At 42.4% G+C, this 22,988-nt stretch overlaps 2 protein-coding genes across 7 annotated transcripts in view; one reads left to right on the top strand and one right to left on the bottom strand.

The window, feature by feature from the left end:
• Positions 1-11,496, top strand: part of Pter (phosphotriesterase related) — a 62,941-nt gene extending 51,445 nt beyond the window's left edge. For 4 of the 6 annotated variants that reach the window (XM_057787791.1, XM_057787787.1, XM_057787786.1 and 1 more), the window contains 2 exons: positions 4,013-4,153; positions 10,681-11,495. In XM_057787791.1, coding sequence (XP_057643774.1) covers positions 4,013-4,153; positions 10,681-10,891 — 352 coding nt within the window. In that variant the 3' untranslated portion in view covers positions 10,892-11,495. Of the gene's footprint in view, positions 1-4,012; positions 4,154-10,680 lie in introns of all 6 variants that reach the window. The other 2 variants (XM_057787789.1, XM_057787790.1) reach the window with 1 other exon arrangement.
• Positions 11,497-12,920: 1,424 nt separating this feature from the next.
• C1ql3 (complement C1q like 3) lies at positions 12,921-21,344 on the bottom strand. The gene is made up of 2 exons (XM_057787792.1): positions 19,921-21,344; positions 12,921-14,217 (listed from the first exon to the last, which is right to left on the bottom strand). Exons 1-2 carry the CDS (start codon positions 20,506-20,508, stop codon positions 14,038-14,040), a joined length of 768 nt encoding a protein of 255 aa, XP_057643775.1. The 5' UTR covers positions 20,509-21,344; the 3' UTR covers positions 12,921-14,037.
• Positions 21,345-22,988: the final 1,644 nt, after the last annotated feature.

Below are 22,988 nucleotides of genomic sequence, written 5' to 3'. Positions count from 1 at the left end.
CGTAGCATAGTTGATATGAATGGAGGTAAAGAAGGCTGTGGGGGCAGCTGATATAGTCAACAAGTCATCTCATCTGACCTGGCGAAAGAAGATGTCCGTGTGCCCCTTAGCGTTTAGGAGGAGCATAGGGCAATGTGAGGCCCATGTGAAGAATGAAAGCAATCGTCATGACTAAGGCTGTTCCTTCTCCTCCCTCGATCACATTATTCATTTTGTCTAAAATAACTGGAAAGTCTTAATATTACCTATTATACTTATCATATTAATTATACACCTACTTAGGAATTAAAACACTCTACAAGCTAATCTTATCTTTTCCTTCTGGAGTTTTCCCTTCCTTACCCACATACTCCCACTTGGTCCCCATTTTTTCACACATAGTTTCAGGATAGTGCGGGAGGAGAATCAGGTGCCGAGCTTTAAAATGACATATACTATGCCTGTATCAAGTCCATATAATTTTTCCATTGAGCGAAGAGAGGGTAACGGGACAAGTTGTGTGGTGTGATGATGATTAAAATAATGGCTTCCAACTTCTAAATGAGTTTAGCACATTACATTGATATCACTTCTCTAGTTCATCAATGAAGTCAAGAACCGATGGAATTGTGGGAAACATCTAATGAGATAATAAAACAGCACAACGGCCGAAGTACACGTGTGGGTTTGCATGTGCATGCATGTGGAGGCCAGAAGTCAGTCCTAGGTGCTGGTCCTCAGGGGCTGCTCGCCTTGCTTTTTGAAACTGGTCTCTCACTAGGACTTGGGACTTGCCAGTTAGACGAGGCTGCCTGGATGGCCAGCTCCAGGTATCTGCCTCCATCCACTTCCTCAGCACTGAGATTACCAGCTTCTGCCACAGTGCATGGTTTTTGATGTGATGTCAGGCATCAGACCCAGGTTCTCATGTTTGCGCAACAGACACTTCACCAGCTTGAGCTGCCCTCACCCAGCCCCTAGTTTTTCTTGCAGTTGAAACTAAGACTAAATATTTTCCTGTGGCTTTGATCCCTACTGTGTTTTCTGTTGTTGCCTAACGTGTATGCCTTAATACATTATTTAAAATGGAGAAAACTTACTTTGGGGGCATTGGGCCAAAAGAAGAAAAAGAATCTAATCTGATCAGTCAGTGTCTCCAGCCTCCCTGGCTTCCTTGTCTAGTTGCTTGCCTGTACTGGGTAATCAGACCAACATTGGAGCACTGGACTGAAGTCTCACGATCCAAAGGAGGAGCAGAAGGAGAGTGAGCACGAGCAAGGAACTCAGGACGGCGAGGGGTGCACCCACACACTGAGGCAAAGGGGATGTTCTATCGGGAACTCACCAAGGCCAGCTGGCCGGGGACTGAAAAAGCATGGGACAAAACCGGTCTCGCTGAACATAATGGACAATGAGGACTACTGAGAACTGAAGAACAATGGCAATGGGTTCTTGATCCTATTGCACGTAATGGCTTTGTGGGAGCCCAGGTAGTTTGGATGCTCACCTTAATAGACCTGGATGGAGGTGGGTGGTCCTTGGACCTCCCACAGGGCAGAGAAACCTGCTTGCTCTTTGGGCTGAGGAGGAAGGAAGACTTGATTGGGGGAGGGGGGGGAATGGGAGGTGGTGGCGGGGAAGAGGCAGAAATCTTTAATAATTAAATTAATTTATTAATAAAAAAATCAGCAAGAAAAAAAAAATTCAAAATTGACTCAAAAGAGAAAATACTAATCTTAATCTCTTCTCCCTCCTGTTATTTTAATTGTGTATATTTTGTTTCTAAACATGGTTCTTTGGGAAAAACAGAATATGTTTACTACAGAAAAACACATCCTTTTAGCTCCGTAAGTTTGGAAGCAGAAATCTGTCTCCTTGGTGAGAAGGTAGAGAAGGAGTGGTTTTAATAGACCTTAGCACAGTGGTGATTCGGGTTTTAAAGTATGAAAGAAAGCCTCCTTAGCCTCCCCCTAAAACAGTACCCTGAGCTCTAAGTTGGGTTAAACTGGTGAAAGAGAAAGGAGCCAGCCGTACCATGATCGCTCAGAATGGCCCAGAAGCATGGGAAGCAGGCACCCCTTACCTTCACAGCACATGGGAGCCTAATTAGTCCTCCACTATTTAGGGGAAAAGCTTTGAAAATACTTCTGAATGCTTAGTAGCAGAATCACAGACATGTAATCATGCGCTAATCCTTGGCTCCTGAAGTTGCCACAGTGGTACAGCATCAGTGCGTGTAAGAACCTCCAAGGTAAGAATGAGCTGTCATTTCTATTTCTTCTCCAGGCTAATTTCAGGCCCCAAGCAATCACTTCCTTTCTAGTCCTTCATGCCATGTCTAACAGAGTTCCTCTCCCTGGATTATTTTCCACACTGTATTCTAGCAGGGTCTATTTATTCTTTCCTGCTTCTCCATGTGACTGAATGTCTACAGAGTTATTCAGGGGTAATATAATTTATTCCTTTTTAGTGGTTATAGTCTAAATTTCTTTAGATATCTTTTGCTCTGTCCTCTGTTGCCCTGTTTGTATTATCTTAATTTTTCCTATCCATTCATTTACATGGCTGTATCCTAAAACAAAAAGACGTTTTTAATATGCCTATTAATCTGACAAGATATTGATAAATATTAAATTTTATTTTAAGAATACATACATATATGTATATTAGTGGTATATTGCATGTTCATATGAGTATGTAAGTGTAAGCTCATACATGGACATGTGCCTCTGATGCCAGAGGTTGGTGTTAAGTGTCATACATGTTCACGAGTATGGGCACATATGTGTATAAGCTCATGTATGGACATGCGCCTCTGGATGCCAGAGGTTGATGTTGAGTGTCATCTTCAGTCACTCTTCACCTTATTTTTTGAGTCATGTGTTTTGTTTTGTTTTTGTTTTGTTTTTCCATTGGAACTGGGCCTCATCAATTCAGGCAGGCTGGCCACTGAGATCCTGGAGTCTACTAATCAACTACCCCTCATCCCCACCCCCGTTCCACTGCATCTGCACTCAGGCTTTTCTGTTGCTGGGGATCTGAACCCAGGTTCCCATGCTTCTGCTTTAAGCACTTCACAGATGGAGTCATCTCCCCAGCCCCAAATGTATTACTTTTATGGATATTTCCCCTTTCAAAACTGTTGCAATGAAACTCACTTCACGTAGGCTTTGGAGTTAATTTCGGAGTCATTTCTCAAGAAAATCACCCTACTGCCGCCATGCAGCGAGCGCTTCCTGTTTCAGCCAGGCTGGCATTAAGAACCTAACTGGTCAGGTGAGACCAGGTACCAAATACATTTAATAGCTTTCATAGCTCATGGCAGTCCTACAGGATGAAAATACAGACTAGTAAAGATTTTTAGAAGGATATGGAATGTAGGGATATAGCCCCACCCATTGGGGGCGTGTTCGCCTCAGGCTAATGTTTACGGATAAATCTGCCGGGCGTGATCCCAGCAGCCCCTTTTTTGCTCTGCTTTTCCTGTTCTCCGTGGGAACCTGCGGTCCTGTAAGTCTATTTCCTTATTAAAGCTGTATATATTTTTATAATCTGTCTGCATTCATTTACGCCGCCACAATGGAACATATCCTAAAAACCATTCTGAAGGAGAGTTATAAAATTCTGCTTGACTAATAGCAGAAAAATCAATGTAAGGACTAATTCATAAAGACTGTAGAAACGTAACTTCATTTTCTAGGTATGTTTAATTGAACTTGAACATAATAAAGGTCATGTTTTTTATGACATTTATTTTATGTATGTATGTGGGCATGATCATCCATGAGGTACAGAGTTCAGAGGGCTCCTTGTGAGAATCAGTTCTTTCGTTACACCATGAGCATCCTAGGAATTGAACTTGGGTCATCAGTCTTGGCAGCTAGTGCTTACGATATCTACTCTGTCATCTTTTCAGTCCCTAAAGTATAATTTATATGGATATATATATATATATATATATATCCACAGAATACATGTAGAGAATATGTTTTTAATAACAGCAATAGCAATATGTCTGTTTTACTGTCTCTAGGTCTATATTTAATAAGAAGGAGCTACTGGAGTTTGCTGAACTTGGCTGCTACTTGGAATATGATCTCTTTGGTACGGAGCTCCTTAATTACCAATTGAGCCCAGATATTGATATGCCTGATGATAACAAAAGAATTAAAAGGTAAATATGCTGGAGTCTCTCATCACATTCTCTTCTTCCAGTCCTTTGGGCTTGTCATATCTGGGTGAGTATTAGCAAAGATGTGGAAAATAGTAAGCAGGCTGAAGCAGCATTGGCAGAGAAAAATAGATCTGAGCTGTTCCAGGGAGAAAATCTCTATGTATTATTTTAAGAGGAAAATGAGTCATAGTAAGTAGGCTAAAGCTATCAGTGCAGATGGGCAGCTGACAAGGGACAGGCAATGCCCTACCTTTGCCATGACAAGGAGAGAATGAAAGCCATTTCCCCTCTTACCCGTAGTGGAACCAATTCTTCCTTCCTCAGGTTGAGCTCCCTCAAGCCAAGATTTTCTTCAACTCTCAGTTTAAATGCTTTATTTGATGTGTCCACTAAGGTGGGGATTACAACTTAAATGGTAAAATGCCACATGTCAACACCATACATCACACCATCCCAACTTTGTCTAATGTATGATAAAGTAAACCATGACAGCATTCATTCTTTGATGGAGTTGAAGATGGCTACGTTGTTTGGTCTTGGTCACAGAGTGGCATGAAGATTGAAGATTAAATGAGCCAAGATAGGGAGTCAGAGAGGAGAAATAAGTCTGAGATTGACAAAAAAGACTTTACTTTAGGAGCATCTTAGTATTGTTATCCCTAAAATAATAACTAATATCAGAGTGTGAAGCTCAGAGCTGGGATCTGGACTGAGATATAAAAGTAGGCATAATCAATTGTTCAAATCTTGGGAACATGTAAGATCATGGAGAGAAGAAAGAGGACAGTGACCTGTGGGCACAGGTACTGAATAGATAGAATCAGTAACAGCATCTTAGGGACAGGTAGGAAGACATGTTTTCAAGCTGATACCATCAGGGGAAATGTAATGGATCTCAGAGAGAAAACAGGCTTAAGCCAAAAGCTTGGACACCTACAATAGGCAGCATATATCAAGAAGGATCAAAGCTGAAGGATAACAACTGGATTGCAAATTAGGAGACTCTGATGGTCAGGAAGTGTGGTCTCAGTAGAAGGCTTGAGAAATGAGTAGGTGCTAAGGAAGCAGATAGGGAACATGAAGCTATTCTTTGCAAAACTGCAGTAGTAGAGAGAAACAGGAAGCTGGACCAATGCTGGAAGACAACAGGTGCCCATGGAAACATTTTCCAAAGCTGAACAGTTTATGAAGCTAAGATCAGAAGTTGGGAGGGACAGAGACAGAAAGAATATGTCCAAGAAAGAATGATAATTCTAAGAGATTAATACACACTTTACATATAATACAGCACACAGAGTTTTTCTATGAACATCTGGTAGTGCTTATGGAAATATTCAGTGAATGTTCACACAAAAATGTCTGGGAAGATAAGAAATGTAGAGTCAGGTGCTTAAGGAGGCAAATAGGTGGAATTTGGGGAGTGAGATGAATATTATTTGAGAGAGTATTTCTCCTCTGACTTGGAAAAACAGGACACAAACAATAATGTTGATGAGATAAGTATCTTAGCAAGAATATCCAGAACTGAAGCCAAATACTTTTTGGTATATGAGGGTCTTCTTTCTATGTGTTGCTTTCATTGGTCAAATAAAGAAACTGCCTTGGCTTTTTGAAAGGGCAGAATTTAGATAGGTGGAATAGATCAAACAAAATGCTGGGAGAAAGAAAGCAGAGTCAGGCAAATGCCATGGCTCTCCTCTCCAAAACGGATGCTGGTTAGACTCATGCCAGTAAGCCACAGTCAAGTGGCAATAAACATTAATGAAGATGGGTTAATCTAATATGTGAGAGTTAGCCAATAAGGGGCTGGAGATAATGGGCCAAGCAGAGTTTAAATAAATACAATTTGTGTTGTTGTTTCGGGGTATAAGCTAGCCGGGCGGCAAGCCGCCTGACGCTCCTTTTACTACAACCTTTGTGCTCTCCAGTCTTGGTGGGAGGCAGGCATGATTTTCTCCTGAGAAAGAGGGGGGAGATTAAAGGCAAGGTCCTCTGGGGCACAGGGAAGAGTAAGAATGGGTGCTGGGTTGCATGCATGTTCTGAGACCCATTCGACCCTGGAAATCATGGCGCATGACTGTGTGTTGGCACAAGTGCTCATGGTTTGCTGATTGCTTTCCCAAAGGAGGTTTTTAATATTAATAATAGTGTTAGTGGAGCACTGTGGGTAGAAGCATTAAATGTGCTCACATAAAGAAATCTAGGACGGGATCTTTTTTTTTTTCTGAAGGCTGCAGTTGGTAGCAAAGGAAGGGTTGAAAAATGAGGGGCAGGGAGTCAAAGCTGTAGGTAAGACATGAAGAAATGTGTACATATTTAGAAATAACATAACAGAAAAGTTAAGCTATTGACTTTAAAGAAGTGGGTGAGTACATGCCGTAGGGCAGGTGAGTGGAGACAGTACAAAGAGGCTGAGTGGCCAGCATGGGAAGCTGAAGATTAAAATTTCAGAGAGAGAGAGGTCCTGCAATAACAAGGACCAAAGTTTGGGTTTTGAGTAGAAACCTGCTGGAATGGGAATGAACAAAACTAGAAGTGAGAAATAATGCCCATAAACTGAGACATATCAGCAGTTGAACATGTACACAGTGGGGCTGAAGAGAGTATCTCAAGGCCATGTTCATTCCAAACAAGCTGAAGATTGTTCCCTCAGGAGAGCGACCTTTATGTCTACATAAAGTGGTCCTAGACTACTGTATATTGGCATTTGTCTACAGTGATCCCAGTAACCGTAAAATATGCTTCCATTTTAATATCATTAGGTAGAGACAGCTAGCTGATGTGCTTTACATACTTGTGTACAGTGAAGACTATTCCATGTGAGTCAAGTACTTTCTGCAACCGCATCAGCGAAACTGTTGTTTCCATTTTTATACTCAATTAGTTCTTTGGCAAACAAATTCATGGCCTCTTTTTGTTCCTTTTTTGTATGCCTGTGTCTCATGCATGCGTCTTTGAGGCACAGGATGCCCGTAAACATATATGCATGAGTATGTGGCAGTCAGAGGTTAATGGCAAGTGTCTTCCTCATGGCTCTCTGCCCTATGAACTGAAACAGGTCTCTTGCTGATCCCAAAGTCTGCTGATTCAGCTAGTCTAGCTAGCCAGCATGCTCCAGAAATCTCCTGACTCCACAAGCCACGGCTGTCATTACAAGTAGGCTACCATATCGCATATTTTCTTATGTGATCTTCATTCTTATGCAGCATTATCTCAAGACAAGACAAACTTGGGGCTAGCAAGATGACTCAGCAATTAACATTACTTCTGTCTCGTGGGGCTAGAGTTTGGTTTCCAGCACCCATTTCAGGGACTTACAACCACCTGTAACTATAGTTGCAGGGAATCTGATGCCCTTTTTAGCCTCCACAGGCACCTGCATGCATATGGTATGCTTCACACACACACACACATACACACACAAATTCTTTTTCAAATAGATCTTCAATAACTCATGATGAATGTCAACATATTTTAAATTCAGTTTGGAATGAGAGGTTTCCACTCTTCACTTTGGAATGAGAGATTTCCACTCTGGATCTGACTTTTCTTTCTAAAGCTCTTCAGCCAATGGGGTGTGTCTTTGCATCACTGTGCCTTCTGCGAGGTTCCCAGGCCTTCTGGAACAAGAAGGGAGGGGTGATAAGGGGGATATGATAATGACTCACCTCCCAAGTAATCCTTCTTAACTATATTGGACTATTAATTCAAGAACAAAAAATTTAATTTTGGTTATCTCTTATTGTGCCAGTGTAAGCATTCTTTATGTATTAAACACTCAATAATGTGTATATGTGTGCATGTAAAAATATCTGTATATGCTATATGTATGCTTGTGTATTTCTTGCTTATTTGTTCTTAAATTAATACTGTGCATCTGTTCAGTCTACCCAGCTAGTGATGGTAACTGAGTGACCTTTGGGGTTGTGTGCATCCCTAACCCCCACTGTCCCCATGGGCTGAGCACTTGCTTTGCATCACTCAGGGACAGTCTTTTCCCAGCCGGGGAATCTGGAGCTCCCCAAGTACAGGAATGTCGGCACGCGCTTCTGCCTACCTCTGGTTCTCAGAACCAGAAATTCTGTGTCTAACACCTGTTTTCAATCTTATGCTCCATTTCTCAAATCTTATTATATCTCTGCCTTTTCACACTTTGTAGTCTCTCTCTAATATTTGTTTGCAAAACATGGACTCATTTGTATTGCTATAATTGCTTTGATTTTTTTTTTGTCTTCTCATCTGTAGTGGTTCCTCCCTTCTGGCAGCTTCTTTGTAATGCCTGTTCTTCTGCACGGTGCCGAACCATCAGAGTTGAGCTCTCAGGGTAGGCATGTCCAGGCGCATTCCGCTCCTGATCGGCATGATTGTGTTTCTGGAACCAGAACGTGATTGTGCCCATGAGATAACACAGCTCTGGAGCATTGACTACATTGTGCTTTCTACGCGTTTCCTCCGCCCCGCCCTCGAAAATGAATTTATTCATAGTTTAACCAAAATAGAGAGAGAAGGTCTCCAAGTTTCTCTTCTCCTTTTCTGGGGTGGTGTTACACTTTTGTATGGCTCTCATTTTTAATTACATGCATTTAATCTATCTATTATTCTCTCTTATAACTTTCTAGTTTAAGAGCCTTGTGTTTTAAGGTGGGATATAGGTATGTTATAGAAATTTTTTGTTGTATGTTGTCATAGTAATGACACATCAAAATTCTCAGAGAAGCAACGACTCTACCGCTGAAGCACAGCCTCAGCTTGAGGAGGAATGACGAAGTCTGAAATAGGTCAGGCAAGCAACCCTGACGTGGCCTGAGGCCGGGGAATCCTGAAGTCTCACTCCAACTCCCCCAACTTCAGTCTGTGGGTGGGATTCTATTACAGACCTGTGTGTCTCTACCCCATCCTTATAGGCAGTGCTGGGGACTGAGCCCAGAGCCTGTGATGCATTAGGCCCAAGCTCGCTACACTTGCAACAGGAGATATAGTTCTCAGATAATAAGGAAATATGTACAACCCTGAGAACTGCTCAGAAAAATCAATCAGGCAACAAGTGCACCCGAAAAGATCCCCTTACTGCGGCGTTCCATTCTGATCAGTGTCATCCTGGGCTCCACATTGCACGTGTATTCTATCAAACTTCTCCCTTTGTATGATAAATGGTCATACAAATGATCTTAGCGAATCCCCCTGAACTACAGTTTCTTTCCAAAAGTACCTGCAGATTGGGACTTCAGGACCAATTTTAGCAAGCCAAATAGCGTTAGTGGCCTAAATGAGATTACGGTGCTGCTGTAAGACAGACATGGCATCCATGTGTGCCTGCTGAATGCTGGTTTCTTCCCTGAGTATCCAGACCGGCTCTTACCTATGGTGCTTACATTCCTTTGACCTTCAGATAGGTCTAGTATTCAATTGTGACTTATTCTAAAGGTTCTCCGAGGGCAGGCTTTTGTGCCATGAATTTTTGTGTGTAGTGCCCCTTGAGTACCAGAGTAGTTATTAAACAGGACTCATGCCTGAGAAAACCAAGAAATGATCCTATCTATCTATCAAAACAAGAGTTTTCAGCCAAGCCCCAGAGGAAGAGCGTGATCCATCCACCTACATCCATTTGATAGGCGATCCTCACAAGACTGTACAGAATCCCAGAGAAAAGCCATCGTTCACAAGTTGCACCTCTGACATCAAAGGCCCACGGCGGTCAGGGACAGATACTGCCCATAGTGCAGACACGTACAGATGGTGGCTGTCAGGAGGTGGCTCATCTTGCAGATTATAGCTCTTAACTAGGCAAAGAGGATTACTTTTTTTATATTATTATTTATTTTTTACAGTCAGGGAGCTGCCTTTTAGTCAACCGACTATGGATTTAAAGGAGCAGCTTGTTGACAAGGAAGATAGACTAAAAAACTTTAGGTCAGTTTCCACTAACGCTCAGAGGCTACCACTAAGTCAGAGTTCCTGTGTTCAGAGGACCAGATGGCTCGAATACAGAGGATTTCGCCAGCCCGTCTTCATTGACTGCATAACCACATGGCACGGGCCTTGCACTTGACAATCAGCTGATCTTACTCGCAGGATTTTATTCACATGAAGAATCTTTTTGTTTCTCTATTTTAATTGCAAACGCCCACTGGCTTTAAAAGGGGAGAAAGAGAATGGTATTTCAGACTTGAGACTAAGACAAGCATTTGAGGGAGGAGAGCTGAATATAAAATTATTCAATGAACTGCTATTGTGGCCATTCATTCAAACGGCCTGACCACTGTAAGCTCTCTTCAGTGCAGCATTGCCAGACACTGTCAGAAATCTCATTGGGTAGAAATGGCTGTGTGCTCAGAATAAGGATCTCATTCATGTTGGCGTGAAGTAACACCTGCATCTTCGCCACGCAGTGTTCATTTAGAAATCTCCTGGTCCATATGCGCCAGCGAAAGGCAGAATCTTTACGAGCACAGTGTGTTCCGGAGTGAAAGGTTAGCGTCTAAAATGTGAGCCTGGTGGCCTGTCACGAGTTAACGTGTTTTTCCTAGGGTCCGCTTCCTGGTGGATGAGGGCTATGGAGATCGGATTCTCATGGCACATGACATACACACGAAGCACCGACTGATGAAGTACGGAGGTCATGGCTACTCACATATTCTCACCAACATTGTTCCTAAGATGCTCCTTAGAGGAGTAGCTGAGAGGGCCGTCGATAAGATCCTCATAGAAAACCCTAGGCGATGGCTAACTTTTAAATAGGATGGCTGTTTCTGAACAGAGACCTCCGGGATAAGATTTGCAGAGGATATTCGGTGATTTCAAATCTACTCTGAGATGTTAATCCAAGCTCCACGGGACCAGTGACTGATCACTTCCCTCCTATGAGAAACTGGATACGTATCACAGGGAAAGCTCTGGTGGGGGCTCCTGGGCTCAAGCGAGTCCTAGTGCTTTACCTTAATAAAACAAATACAAAAGAATATGTTCCCAAACATCTGTATCTCCCGAGAGTCATTTTGGATGTCTTTTCCCCTGACTCTCATCTACACCACTTGAGGAAAATTAAAGTGTTTCTAGTTAAGTTGCTTCCTTCTGGAGCAATCTAATGTTTCTTGTAATATTGATGATCCTACTAATTATCCTGCTGTTATTTAATTAATGCTTAATGAATAATATGGCATTTTAAAATCACTTTTGCAACAAGGGAAGTTAAATTCTGAGGCTCTTTTTCCCAAAGGAGATGGCAATAAAATTACCAGTTTACAACAATAAAAATATTTTTGAAAAGTTAACTGTGTTTTCCACCCATCTACCTAGGTAAACGCATAATAAATCAGTTTTGCTGACTCTGGCTGTCCAGTCTCCATTTTTGCTGTTAGTTGTGTTGTTTTGCAAAGTCTGTCTGAGGATACATAACCACAACGAGTTATAAAAATGAAATCATAAAAATAAAAATATATTACATAATATAGTTTAATGAATCATTACAGTAATAATAACAAAGGCCACGATTTAATTAATTCATAAGGTATAATGCAAAGAAAAAGAGAAATGCTTGCCTTAGATATAGTCCCTTTATTTCATTTACCTTTTATTTCTTTTTCCTCAGGCCTAAACAGAGAAAATAATGCTTATTTATCTAAGAAAAGGTCAGGTCTATTGGAAATGACAGTCTGTTTCTAAATACTCCTCTTTAGAAGAGATCCAGCCATGAAGTTCTTTGCAAAGAAAGCCTTTCAAAATGTTAGTTAAAATGCTTAATTGATGTACACTGTTGTGTGTAAGTTATCCCTTGAATCCTCGCTATGTGATTTGATACCTAAAACAAATCTAATCCCTTGCCGCCAATCCATCTTTGATAAATACATGCTGTTAAACAGAAATTAAAACTGTGGCAAGTCATTTGTGAGTTACCATACATATTAGAAGGGCCAAATCGAATTAGTCACTACTCTCGATGAGTGATCTAAGTGGTTTGTTTTAATCATATAAATCATGACAGTTACTCAGACCAAGGCATTTAAACACAGCAAACACCGCCTTTAGATGGGAACACCATGCATAACTCTTGGAAAGTTGAGATTTGCTAAACTAAAGCTATTTCAGTTGATCATAGTTGGCCAAGTGCTCTGTGTATTAGAACAAAAAGTGCTGAAGTGAAATGAGTAAGGGGAGCAGCCCAATTCCTTTAAAGGGAAAAATGCAAATGTCCTTCACCAGGAAAGCAAGCAGATTTTCAAATCTCTGGTTTTGAAATTTACTTGTCAAAGAGTGTTTAAAGGCAATGAAAAGGGAAACAGATTTTCCATGTTATGAGGGAAAGTTGTGGCTAGGAGGAAGGATTCTCATGCATTTTGATCTTTTCCTTAGATTAAAAGCTAGCGCTTGGCAGTGTGTTTTAACTAGAGAGAATGGGTTTGCTCTACACCGTCATTTTCAGTCCTCCAGAAAGAAAGGAACTGACCACTCACATGTGTGTGTTTCATAAACATCGTGAAGGAGCTCTGCTTGCTTCCTGAAGTCCCAGAGAAGGCCATTAAAATATCGATTGCACATGGAATCCAGTAATCATGGGATCAACTAACTCACACATGTGTCATGGGGGGGCATTTGAATCTACTGAGATTTCATTTTCTGGATAACTCTTAAAGAGAACTCACTTTTATTATTTTGCTACTCTATATATTTGTATCATCTAAAATATAATTCGATCTAAAATAAGTCAAATAATTTGTGCATGGTTCTGTGTGTATACATATATACTTTTTAAATTAGCTTTTTGAGCTGTACAGTCCACTGTAGCTAGTGGACTGAAGCAATGTATATATAATATTTCATCTAACATATATGTATATAAATAAGTGTGTGACAGATATTTATATAAAATATATACACTTTGTTGTCATGTTGGTTCTTTGTGAAACTGTTAATTTTGAAATAACCTCAGGCCACAGATTTTTCGGTAACTGTTTGAGGCCTTACGTACTGTCCCCTTGATGACGCGTGCAGCAGCTCAAATCAAACCTTTATGCCTTAGGTTACGAACAATCCTTTGTTCCAGAGAAGGCAAAAGCCTCTATCTGACTTCATACCAAAGAATAAATTTCTGTGACTGTTCAAGTGAGTCTAAATGTATTCTATTGACAAAATGGACACGTGGAATTTTCTAAGTACCATACATAACTACACATTTTCACACTTAGAGGGTAATCCTATGATACAATTTCAATCTCTATTTTCTTAAGACTATCATCAGAAAAGAGAAAAAAGAAAATTCACATGAAAAGAAAAACTGTGAAAATGATCACAGGCTTGGGAATTCCCACAAATCCAGAAAATTCCAGGTTAAGGCTTGAAGTTGAATCATTCCCAGGTCTAACTCTAAAGTTAACGAGAGTACAAGGCAAACAATATCTTTGGGGACAAGCAGCATTACTTCAATTAGACCTTCTCCTGCAGGGTAAAATGACTCCTCCCCACACTACAAATAGACTCCAGGTATCTTAATAAGCAGGTAAACTCACAAGAACCAAAGCTGACACATGGATAAAAGCAGCGAGATCACAGTACACCAAAGTATTATAGATATCGAAGAAATAATTCAGTGTCTTAGATTTTTCTATAAAAATTTGTGGTCTATATAGGACTTCATTCACACGGACACTAACAATAAGGAATATTTGCTTTGGCGGTAGTGGATCACACATCTGCTTATCTTGCCTTAAATACTTTTTTACATAATGTGTGTGAGTGATACAGATGTGAGTCAGGTAGCATTTGATCTCCCCACATTTATACAACCGAGATGCCCTGCAGTCGGCATCCCCCGGGATCCTTGATTCACTGACATTAGCCATACGAATCCAGCGTCCAAACTCAGAACAGCAAGCTCAGTTTCTGCATTATCAGTCAGCATAAATAATAAATCCAGAAAATGTGCTGTATTTGTTGTTGTTTCCTCCATGGGCTTTCCCACCATCTAATTTGATATAGACTTCATCTCCTGGTTCCAGGTGAAGGACCACACTGTTACTGGCATAGTCGTAATTCTGATCAGCATCTTGGGCAATTGCACTAGCACGCACCTATGTGAAACAGACAAGAATTAGAGTTTGTAAAAGAGAATCCTCAAGTTGTCCCTTTTGCATAACAGCCTACTTGCTACCATAGTGTAGAATGTAGAATAGTGATGCTGCCTTTGGTCCCACAGCTTTAGAAAGAATTTCTGTAACAACTATGTTATGTATCAACTCTGTTACTAGAGAAGAGAAAATGTTGCTTTAATAAAGGACATTGCAGCAATCTTTCCTATCTTTGTAAATAAAGCATACCAATCCAATTTTCTCTTCAATTACTGTTTTTTCTAATTCCTTGAATCTCCACTTTCAGTCATTTTTTGAAATGGAAATGGCAGTATTGTTTTGCATTTTAATTTAAGCCAAGTAACAAGATTCCAACCAGCTGTGTACTTCAATGGCTCATCACAATTATTAGAAAACTGATATTTCAAGTGGCAAAAGACCTAGGGAAATACCACTCTGTTGCTATATAGATGGGGCAGGGGAGATTTTTTGTTTAGAGCTTTGGAAATCTGATACAAGCAAAACCTCCTTTAACCATGCTTCTTAAGAAGCAGCTTGCTCATTTAAACGTCTTTGTTCATATATCCCACATTTCCAAACTTCCTTTTATTTTTTATGTTTTTTGACATTTAATTACATATTCCTTTAAATCAACAATATAATCTCATGAGATCCAAAAGTTTTAGAAAGAATTAAATTTGTGACCCACGATTGCTCAGTCCTCTAGGATTTCTGTATGTATTGTTGCCTAGCTTTTCCTAACTGTGTGACTGTAAATGCGTCTGGCTCTGAGAATGGGAGCTGACTATAATCTGCTTATGTTCTGCCTTTAGTCTCATTAGAGAATTGATCAACATTTGCAAACAGTCAAATTGCCCATCCTATTGTGTCAAACAGACATTCTGTCACACTCAGTCCTTCGGCTTCCTGTACACATATTTTGATTCCACCATGGGGGAAAAAATCTTTCAAAAGGCAGGCTTGTGTGTGATTTATTTCAGTAACACGTCTTCTACTCTGTGGCTTGTTTCAGTTCTGCTATAATGGTATTTCCCTGAATAACATAGCAAGTGATTTAGTGGTTTTTGTAAACCTGCACTATGTAATAATGTATGACTTGGGGTATAATATGCTAGGTTTTATCACTTGGCAAAATGAGAGAAATGAGACATAAGTCAAGAATTTCCATACATGTCTTTCAAAATCTAACTGATGGGTTTTCAAATTAAATTTTCATGGGACGATATGTTCTCACATCAATGCTGAAATGCCATAAGAGGAGAAGGCTCTTGGACACCACTGAACTTGGAAAGTAATTTGAGCAGTACTCTAATTTTTTTCTTTCTGAGTATCATATAGCAAAAGGAGAGAAGGGCTTAAAGGATTTAGAATTACTTATCACTGTGCTAACTGGCATTAATATAATGAAACCAATATGTTGTGTGATTATACTAAAAAGCCTTGATTCGAATGTGTGCACCACTAGTGAGGTGATCCATTTTAACCATTACATAATAATGCATTTGGAGTTCATAATATTTTATAGGAATTAATCTTCAGTTTGTAGAAGCTGAAGGCTTTAGTTCATTTATTTCATCTAGTTATTAAATCCCAGTGAACAAAAACTATACAATGAGAATATCATCATTATGGCTTGACTTTTAGAACATGACTGTGAAAAATTAAAATACAAACTATAAATTATCTGTATTAGCAATATGTTAATTAATCATCAAACTATTATACTTTTCAGCTATTATAATGAGAATATGGTTTGTTCAGCATTTTGAATATTTAGTATATGTTCTATGAATGTTATCATTGTTTTCTACATGAAACTTTTAGGAACCAGGACTCATTGAATTCTTTAATTTAGAGGCTGTAATCTTTTAAAAACATACAATACAGTTTTTATCATATAGAATATAGCCACAAAACCAAGTAGTGTTACCATTTTTAATTCAGTAGGTAAAACCACAGAATCCTATTAATGCATTAGTGTGATTCCACAGACAAGAAGGTTATCCTTAGCACATTTTATTTCCTTTGTTTGAAAAGGCCAGTATTGTGGCTTTATAATAAAGAGCAATTCCCTAAGAATTTAACCTATGCAGCGCTAAAGGACTTTTTCAATTAAATACCCACCATCTGCCAGTGTCCATGATGTCAGGAAGCCTGCCCACCCGTCACACTCTCAGAGTATAATGGGACTTGAAATTTCAAGCTCTGATATGTATCCCACTGACTTCATCAATTCTTCCTTGAAGCCATCAGACTATTGAGGGAGGTAATGTGTTCACCCTGAAGGCTATTTTCAGATTCTGAAATGTGCACCTATTTCAGCATTTTACCAGGGAGTATCCTTTTCTCAGTCCGGTATATCTACTTCTTCCTAAATTCTCTTTAATATCTTTTTCTTAGTATGTTAACTGTATCATTTCTACTTTTTCTTTAGTATGTGTTTCTCTGCTTCTCAAGAGAGAACAAATTTGGTGTGCCACATCATCACTCTTTCTGACAAATGAGTATAGAACCACACAATATTCACTCTTTCCGATGTAATTCACGTCCAATGTTACCATAACTAATAAATTCTTGTGAGTGAAAGGCTTATCTCTAATTATTTTATATGAGTAATCTTCTGCCAATTTAGTTTTTATTATGGTGGCTTACGATAATGACACGATAGTAACTATACTCAGAAACTATTTTTTCCAGGTCTTTAACTACAAGTATGCAAGCATTAAGAATTCTTCCTGTATCTATATAAAGCTATTTAAGCTCCATTTTTTTTTTTTACCTTTAATAGGCAATGTGATGGCCTCTGAACAATTGATACCATTAAGTGTAAGCTAATGGTTTCATGGGGAATATGAAACCTATGGTCCTTTATAGGGAGTGATAGGCTTGTGAGAATCTAATAGGCTGTATAGTTTTAGCATTGTCTTATTCTGGAGGGATTATCATTATACAAAATATTTACAGTAACATTTGCTAATTTAATTAATTGCAACTGATGTTCTGGTGATTTCATTTTCATTGCACTCCCGTGGAACCATAAACTAAAGGTTAAGTGGTACATCAGGTTAATGTACTGACCTTTGATGTTTCCATCTGTGACCCTACATTCAGCACAAAGCATAAATAAGACGGCCCTCGTATGGCTATGATCCAGACACTGCCCCCTCCTACAGTGAAAAACCGCATTCTTCCCGGGGTGCTGCCTCTCTGTGCTTCTCACAACCCACTCAATCCACAGAACACCTCTCTGACATGGAGCTCTAAGTTTCTGTTTTTATCAAAACAAATTAGGTCAGCTCAGAGGGGGGAACTGTCGTTGTAAGAAAAAAAAACCATACAGACTATTATTGAAAATCAAGAATAAAATATTTATTTAAAATTAATAAAAAGGAGATTTTACAAGATTTCCCACTTGGTCCTGGCTGCAGCCCAGACTTTACAAAGCAGTTTTATTCTAAAGACAAAACTCCTTAGCTGTAATATTGCAATAACGGCCCACACTGACCTAAGAATGATGCTGTTTGCCACTAGTCATATGCTTTTCTGAAGTACCTGGTACCCACTTTTGGAAGTAGCAGCAACTGGACAAGCAGCCAGTGAAGGGCATTAGAGGTGCTCAACCTCCTTGCTTCCCCATCCCAAGAGAATCTGTATGCTCAGGGGGGCCACAGAGGGCAGCTCATGCCCCAGTGGTTTAGAGAACAAAACATGCGCATGTTTTCACTTGAGAATCCGTATACAGACTGCTATCCTTTGCTTCATGGATGTATGCCAGACTCTACCCTCCAAGCACCAGGGCCTCAACTAACTCCACTGTGCTTCTTCCTAGGACTTCCTGCCTTTGCAATCTCCAGATATTTTAAAAATTACCATTTCTATATTTGTTGACAAAACAGGGATTTTAGTACATTTCAATGGGTGACTCTAAAAACATCTCCCCAATCTAGTAGTGTTTTATGGACCCAACTTTTAAGTCAGACAGAGTCAATTTATAAATTAAAAAAGGGGGGCCCTATGGTTACCTGCTGGAGGGTGAGGAGGGTTAGCATTCGCAAGCTGTTTGGCCAGCCAGATACAACACTTCTATTTTGGTATAGTGATCTTTGTAACCACATACCTGCAACTACCGAGCTCACTGTTCCAGGAACAATTTTTATTTATCTTAGTGTTATTTTCATGCATAATAACGGTAACGAACAACCCTGTCAGTGCCTCCTGGTGGCCATGTTTCTTTTTTGTTGTTGTTCCTAGTATCTTGGGGGTTCTTTAAGGGGTTTACAGGAAAGAGGAAGCAAGGGACCTTTAAAAAGTGTATCGTACATTTAGGAATTCATCTTTTACTTTTGAAAATTTCTGGCACTAAATTGGGTCTTGAGAGGGGATAAAATGAACAAACAAACAAAACAAAGCGGTCCTCAAGGTGCTCAGGAAAAGACTGGAATTTAGCTAAAATCCGGGTTTCCGGGGGACTGAAGACCTGCAGCACACCAGTTCTTGTTAAGTTAAAATTACTGCCTGAAATGAGGCATCTTGAGGGCTATGGCGGGTCTTTCTTCATCTCAGTCGGGAAGCAAAGTTTAGGGCTCAGGAACTACGTTCACACAGCAGGCTTACAAGTGCCAAGGCCTCACCCTGGTGTCAGCGACTTGGACTGCAGAAAACCCGATTACACTTTTAGATGGAAATGTATTTTCCTCCTGTGGCTAAAAGATCAAGAATGCTTCGGTTTTGCACTGACTTGCCATTGACTCTAGCAAAGGCAGAGTATCCTTGGTCAGCACTGCAGACCAGTCGCCTCTGTGGCACCACCCACTAGCTCTGAAGAGCAGCTCCGGGTTGGGGCTTATCTGATGCTATTTGACAGCCAAGGCAAGGCGGCTGCGACCAAGAAGGTTAGGGTTAGAAAGCGTCTACCAGAGTATCCCGGGGGCTCCAGGGTAGTGAAAACGTTGCGCCCCACCACCTTCCCAACCACCTCCCTGTGTATTTTCCTACTCCAAACAGTGGAGTGGGGTTTTCGTGTCTGGGTGCGAGCTGCTGTACTTCTACCGCGTAAATCCAACTTTTCCTTTTCTCAGCAGTCGTTCCTTTGGAAACTAACTGGAGTGTAAAGTGACTCTGAGTTTCACTACCTAAGACCTCCGGAGGACCAAACCTTTGTGCGCGCGCTGCAAAGTGCTGTCTGAGCCCCGGAGTGCTGTCTCAGACTCACTCTAAGGGGTCTTTCCTTTCTCCCTGGGGTCCAGGTCTATCTCCCCTGGCTCTGGAGCCCAGACACGCCCATTTCGGGTTCCGAAAGCCTTCTATATTCTCAGGGAAAGCTGTAAACGACTCTAAGCCGCTAAGGATTTCACCGGCCAGGAATTTTGCCCAGCTCCAGGACTCCCCTTTTACACAAGCTGTCCCAGAGACAAGTTCCCAGTTTCTCACCCTTCGAGGGTCTTGCTCACAATTTCGCGCACTGAGCACGGATCTGACACCCTAGAACCACCCTCCTCGGGTTCCTTCGCGTACGACCCCCACCTCTCCACCTTGTCACAGAGTCCCCCTCGCCCTCGCTCCCGGGAACCGGGTTGCCGCGCCCTTCCTCAGCGGCCTCCCACCCCCATTTCCGGGGTCTCCTCCCTCTTGCTCGCACCTTTCCGCACTCGCTCCCCGCCCTCCCCACTGCCTGCTCGCGCTCACCTGGTTGTTTTTGCAGAGATCAGCCCACATGCTGGTGCCGTCCCCTCCGCGCATCAGGACGTGGTAGGTGAAGAAGTAGATACCCGGGATAGAGCAGGTGAATTTGCCCGTAGTGGGATCATAGTGGTTTCCGAGGTTGGTGACCACGTCGTCGAACTTGAGCACCTCGTAGCCTTCGTGTTGCCTTTTGAGGCCAGCGTAGAAGGCGATCTTGGGCACCGTGCTGTAGGTGGCCGCGCTGATAGCCCCAGCTGCGTTCAGACCGGGCGCTCCAGGCGGGCCCGGCAGGCCTTGGCGGCCAGGTTCGCCCTTCTCGCCCGGGGGACCCACAGGGCCCGGTGGTCCGGGCTCTCCGGGGGGCCCACGGGGGCCTGCCTTCCCCGGCCTACCGGCCTCGCCTTTGGGACCCTGGATGAAGGTGGGGAGGGACTGCATGAGGCCGCGGTCCGGAGTGGCGGCGGTGCTGGGAGCCTTGGTGCCCCCGTAGGGGTCGCAGACCATGCGGCAGGTGCCCAGCATCTCGTAGTGCGCCGACGTGCCGGCCGAGCTCACCAGCACCGGGATGAGGATGACCAGCAGAAGCACCATCACCACCCCCAGCGCCCCGGCGGCGATTAGGCGCCTCCTGCTGCCCACGAGCCGGCTCAGCGCGGGCCGATCCTCTTGCCTGCTTTTGGACAAAATTTTGAAGGTTGGGCGGGGACCTCCTCAGAGCCGAAAACAATCCCCCTTCGAACCCCAACTCCCCTGGGCGGGCGCGCGCCGGTCGCTCTTCTCCGGCTCTTGCTCCCCCCGCTGAGGCTGCGGCTGGGGAGGGAGCTGGGGCGCCAAGTGACTTGATCTGAAGTCCCGAGCCGGGGGTGAGGGCTGGGGGAGGGGTGCTCAGGGCGCCCTCTCGCCTCCAGCCAGCCCCTTCGCACCTGTAGCTGCGGCGGGTGCCGGCACGGCCACCCTACCCGGAGGGCAGAGCCAGCCGCTGCCTCCTGAGCTCGCCCCGGGCGTCTCACACTTTTATGGTGCTGTTGCCGGTGATCGACTTTTCCTTTTTTGCAGACTGCGCCAGTTCTCACCAACTTTCCGTCTGAAGTTGCCTTTTTTTTTTCCTGGACCTTGTTTCTTTTCTTTCTCTGGCTGGGTTTGTCCCTTGCCTCTTTTCTTTCTTTCTTTTTTTCTTCCTCTTTTGCAGCCACCACAACTCTAATAGAAGCGCAACCCCAAAGCCCCTAGTGGACTGAGGGAGCTCAGGTCGGGCGCCCCCCGAGATGTGCGGAGCGGTGCGGGTGTGCTCGATCAGCGGCTCAGAGAAGCTCAGGGTTGGAGATAGGAGCTAGCCAGCAGCAGCGAGAGCCGAACGAGAGAGGCTGAACGCAGAATTCTGCCTGGGTACCACCTGCCAGGAGAAGAGGAGGCTGACAAACGCGCGCCGGAGCAATTTATAGGAACCCAAGGCACAGAGGAAGGGGAGCCGCTTTGGCATCTCTCTGCAGCATCTGCTCTGCTCATCCCACTCACACAGAGTTTGGCATTACTCTGACAATGTGGGATTTTTTTTTTTTCGGCCTCTCTCTTTTTTCCCCCCTCTCTGCAAGGGATGAACAGTGAAATCCTGAATACCCCCTCATCTAACTCAGGCGATGTCAGCGCCCTAGCTGGACATACTAAGGGAGTGAGACAGCTGTGCAACAGCTCTCGGGACTCAAGGGTCACACCTAAATCTATTTCCCAAGAGCCAGCAGCCCTTGTTGGAGATGGAAGTGAAGGTTGAAAGGCTGGAGGTTTGGTGACAATATTTCTCTCCTGGCTCATCCACAATCAGTGGTTCAGGTGTTTTTCAAATGCCACTTTTAACATAAGGAGGGCCCTTGCCAATTTTTCCAGACAGTAGATGTGCGGTTTTTTTTTTTTTTTAAGCTTAGCATTTGCTTCCACAGCCTCCTAAATGAAATAAGATGTTACCCCGAGAACAGTAAAGTATGTATTTAAAAACCAAGGGACATTTCTTGATTTAAATGAACATGTCCACCGCCCAAAAGGAGGAGGGCTGCTTGTTCCTATGCGTGGCACACAATGGTGCCAAACAATGAGCGTTTTGACTTACGGGCTTCCAATCGCAGCTGCCCTTCATACCATCATTGAACTTGAAGTTGCATTTGCCTAAAGATGTAATATGCAGGAGTAATAATCACTTTCCATATGCCTTCAAAGGTCTTACAATAAAGCAAATGGCGTTGACAAAAGCGCCAGGTTTCAGAGGACACAGAGAGAGTTCTGTAGGTGCAATAGGCATTCCCCGGATGTGAATTGGGGGAGGGGAAGTAGAAAATTATGACAAAGAAAAGCCACCACGCCTAACAGTGAAAGCGCTGGATGAAGAAACCATCTAAATTTAGAATATCAATAGAAGACCCCCAGAGTGGGTATTAGGAGGGTTATACAACCAACAAATACATTTGACACATAAGAATGGTTTTAAATAAATAAGTAGAATTGATTCCTAAATCATACTTCTGCATTCAGGAGCAATAGATGTCAATCAAACATGGGTGACATTTGCTTGTCAATATGGAATGATGGCTGGGAAGACAGTTACTTATTACAACAGGGTGAGAATCTGAAATGAGAAACAGGCACAAATAACAATATAACAAGTAATAAATCCTGGGTGTCTATCAGCAAATGGTGGTCTCGCACGTAGATCCCCCAGCACAGCATCTCCTTCAAGATTCTGCAGGCTCTCCTCATGCTCCCCTTCCCAACAGTTAATTCCCTTCTTCTCTGATTCAAAACAAAGTGAGGTCAAGGGAGCAGACAGATAGAAACGGATTCATTGATTCCTTGGAGAGGAATGTCAGCAGCTCCTTGAGGGTTTCTTGGGAGAGTCAACACTAAAGAACTGGGCTTTCTTTCCGATGGTAGGGCTGCCTCATGCTCTCTCACCACCAACTAGGCTGCCAATAGGGCTCTACCTGCTGGTAATGAGAAATGGTCTTTCAACTCTCATTTCAGGATAATGGGTTTTATAAATGTGCATCAATACCTTTGGCATATATATTCTGTAAGTTTTCGTC

The sequence above is a fragment of the Chionomys nivalis genome, chromosome 13 (genome assembly GCF_950005125.1).
Source record: "Chionomys nivalis chromosome 13, mChiNiv1.1, whole genome shotgun sequence".
In the NCBI taxonomy this organism is placed as follows: Eukaryota; Metazoa; Chordata; class Mammalia; order Rodentia; family Cricetidae; genus Chionomys; species Chionomys nivalis.
The sequence above is the reverse complement of the archived record's forward strand: the minus strand, read 5'-3'. Positions and strand labels throughout refer to the sequence as shown.

Bases quoted from the DNA above. Each gene is read 5' to 3' on its own strand.
- C1ql3 (XM_057787792.1), bottom strand. From the start codon at position 20,508: ATGGTGCTTCTGCTGGTCATCCTCATCCCGGTGCTGGTGAGCTCGGCC. The intron at 14,218-19,920 runs GTGAGCGCGAGC...TGTTTCACATAG, and splicing joins ATCTCTGCAAAAACAACCAG to GTGCGTGCTAGTGCAATTGC.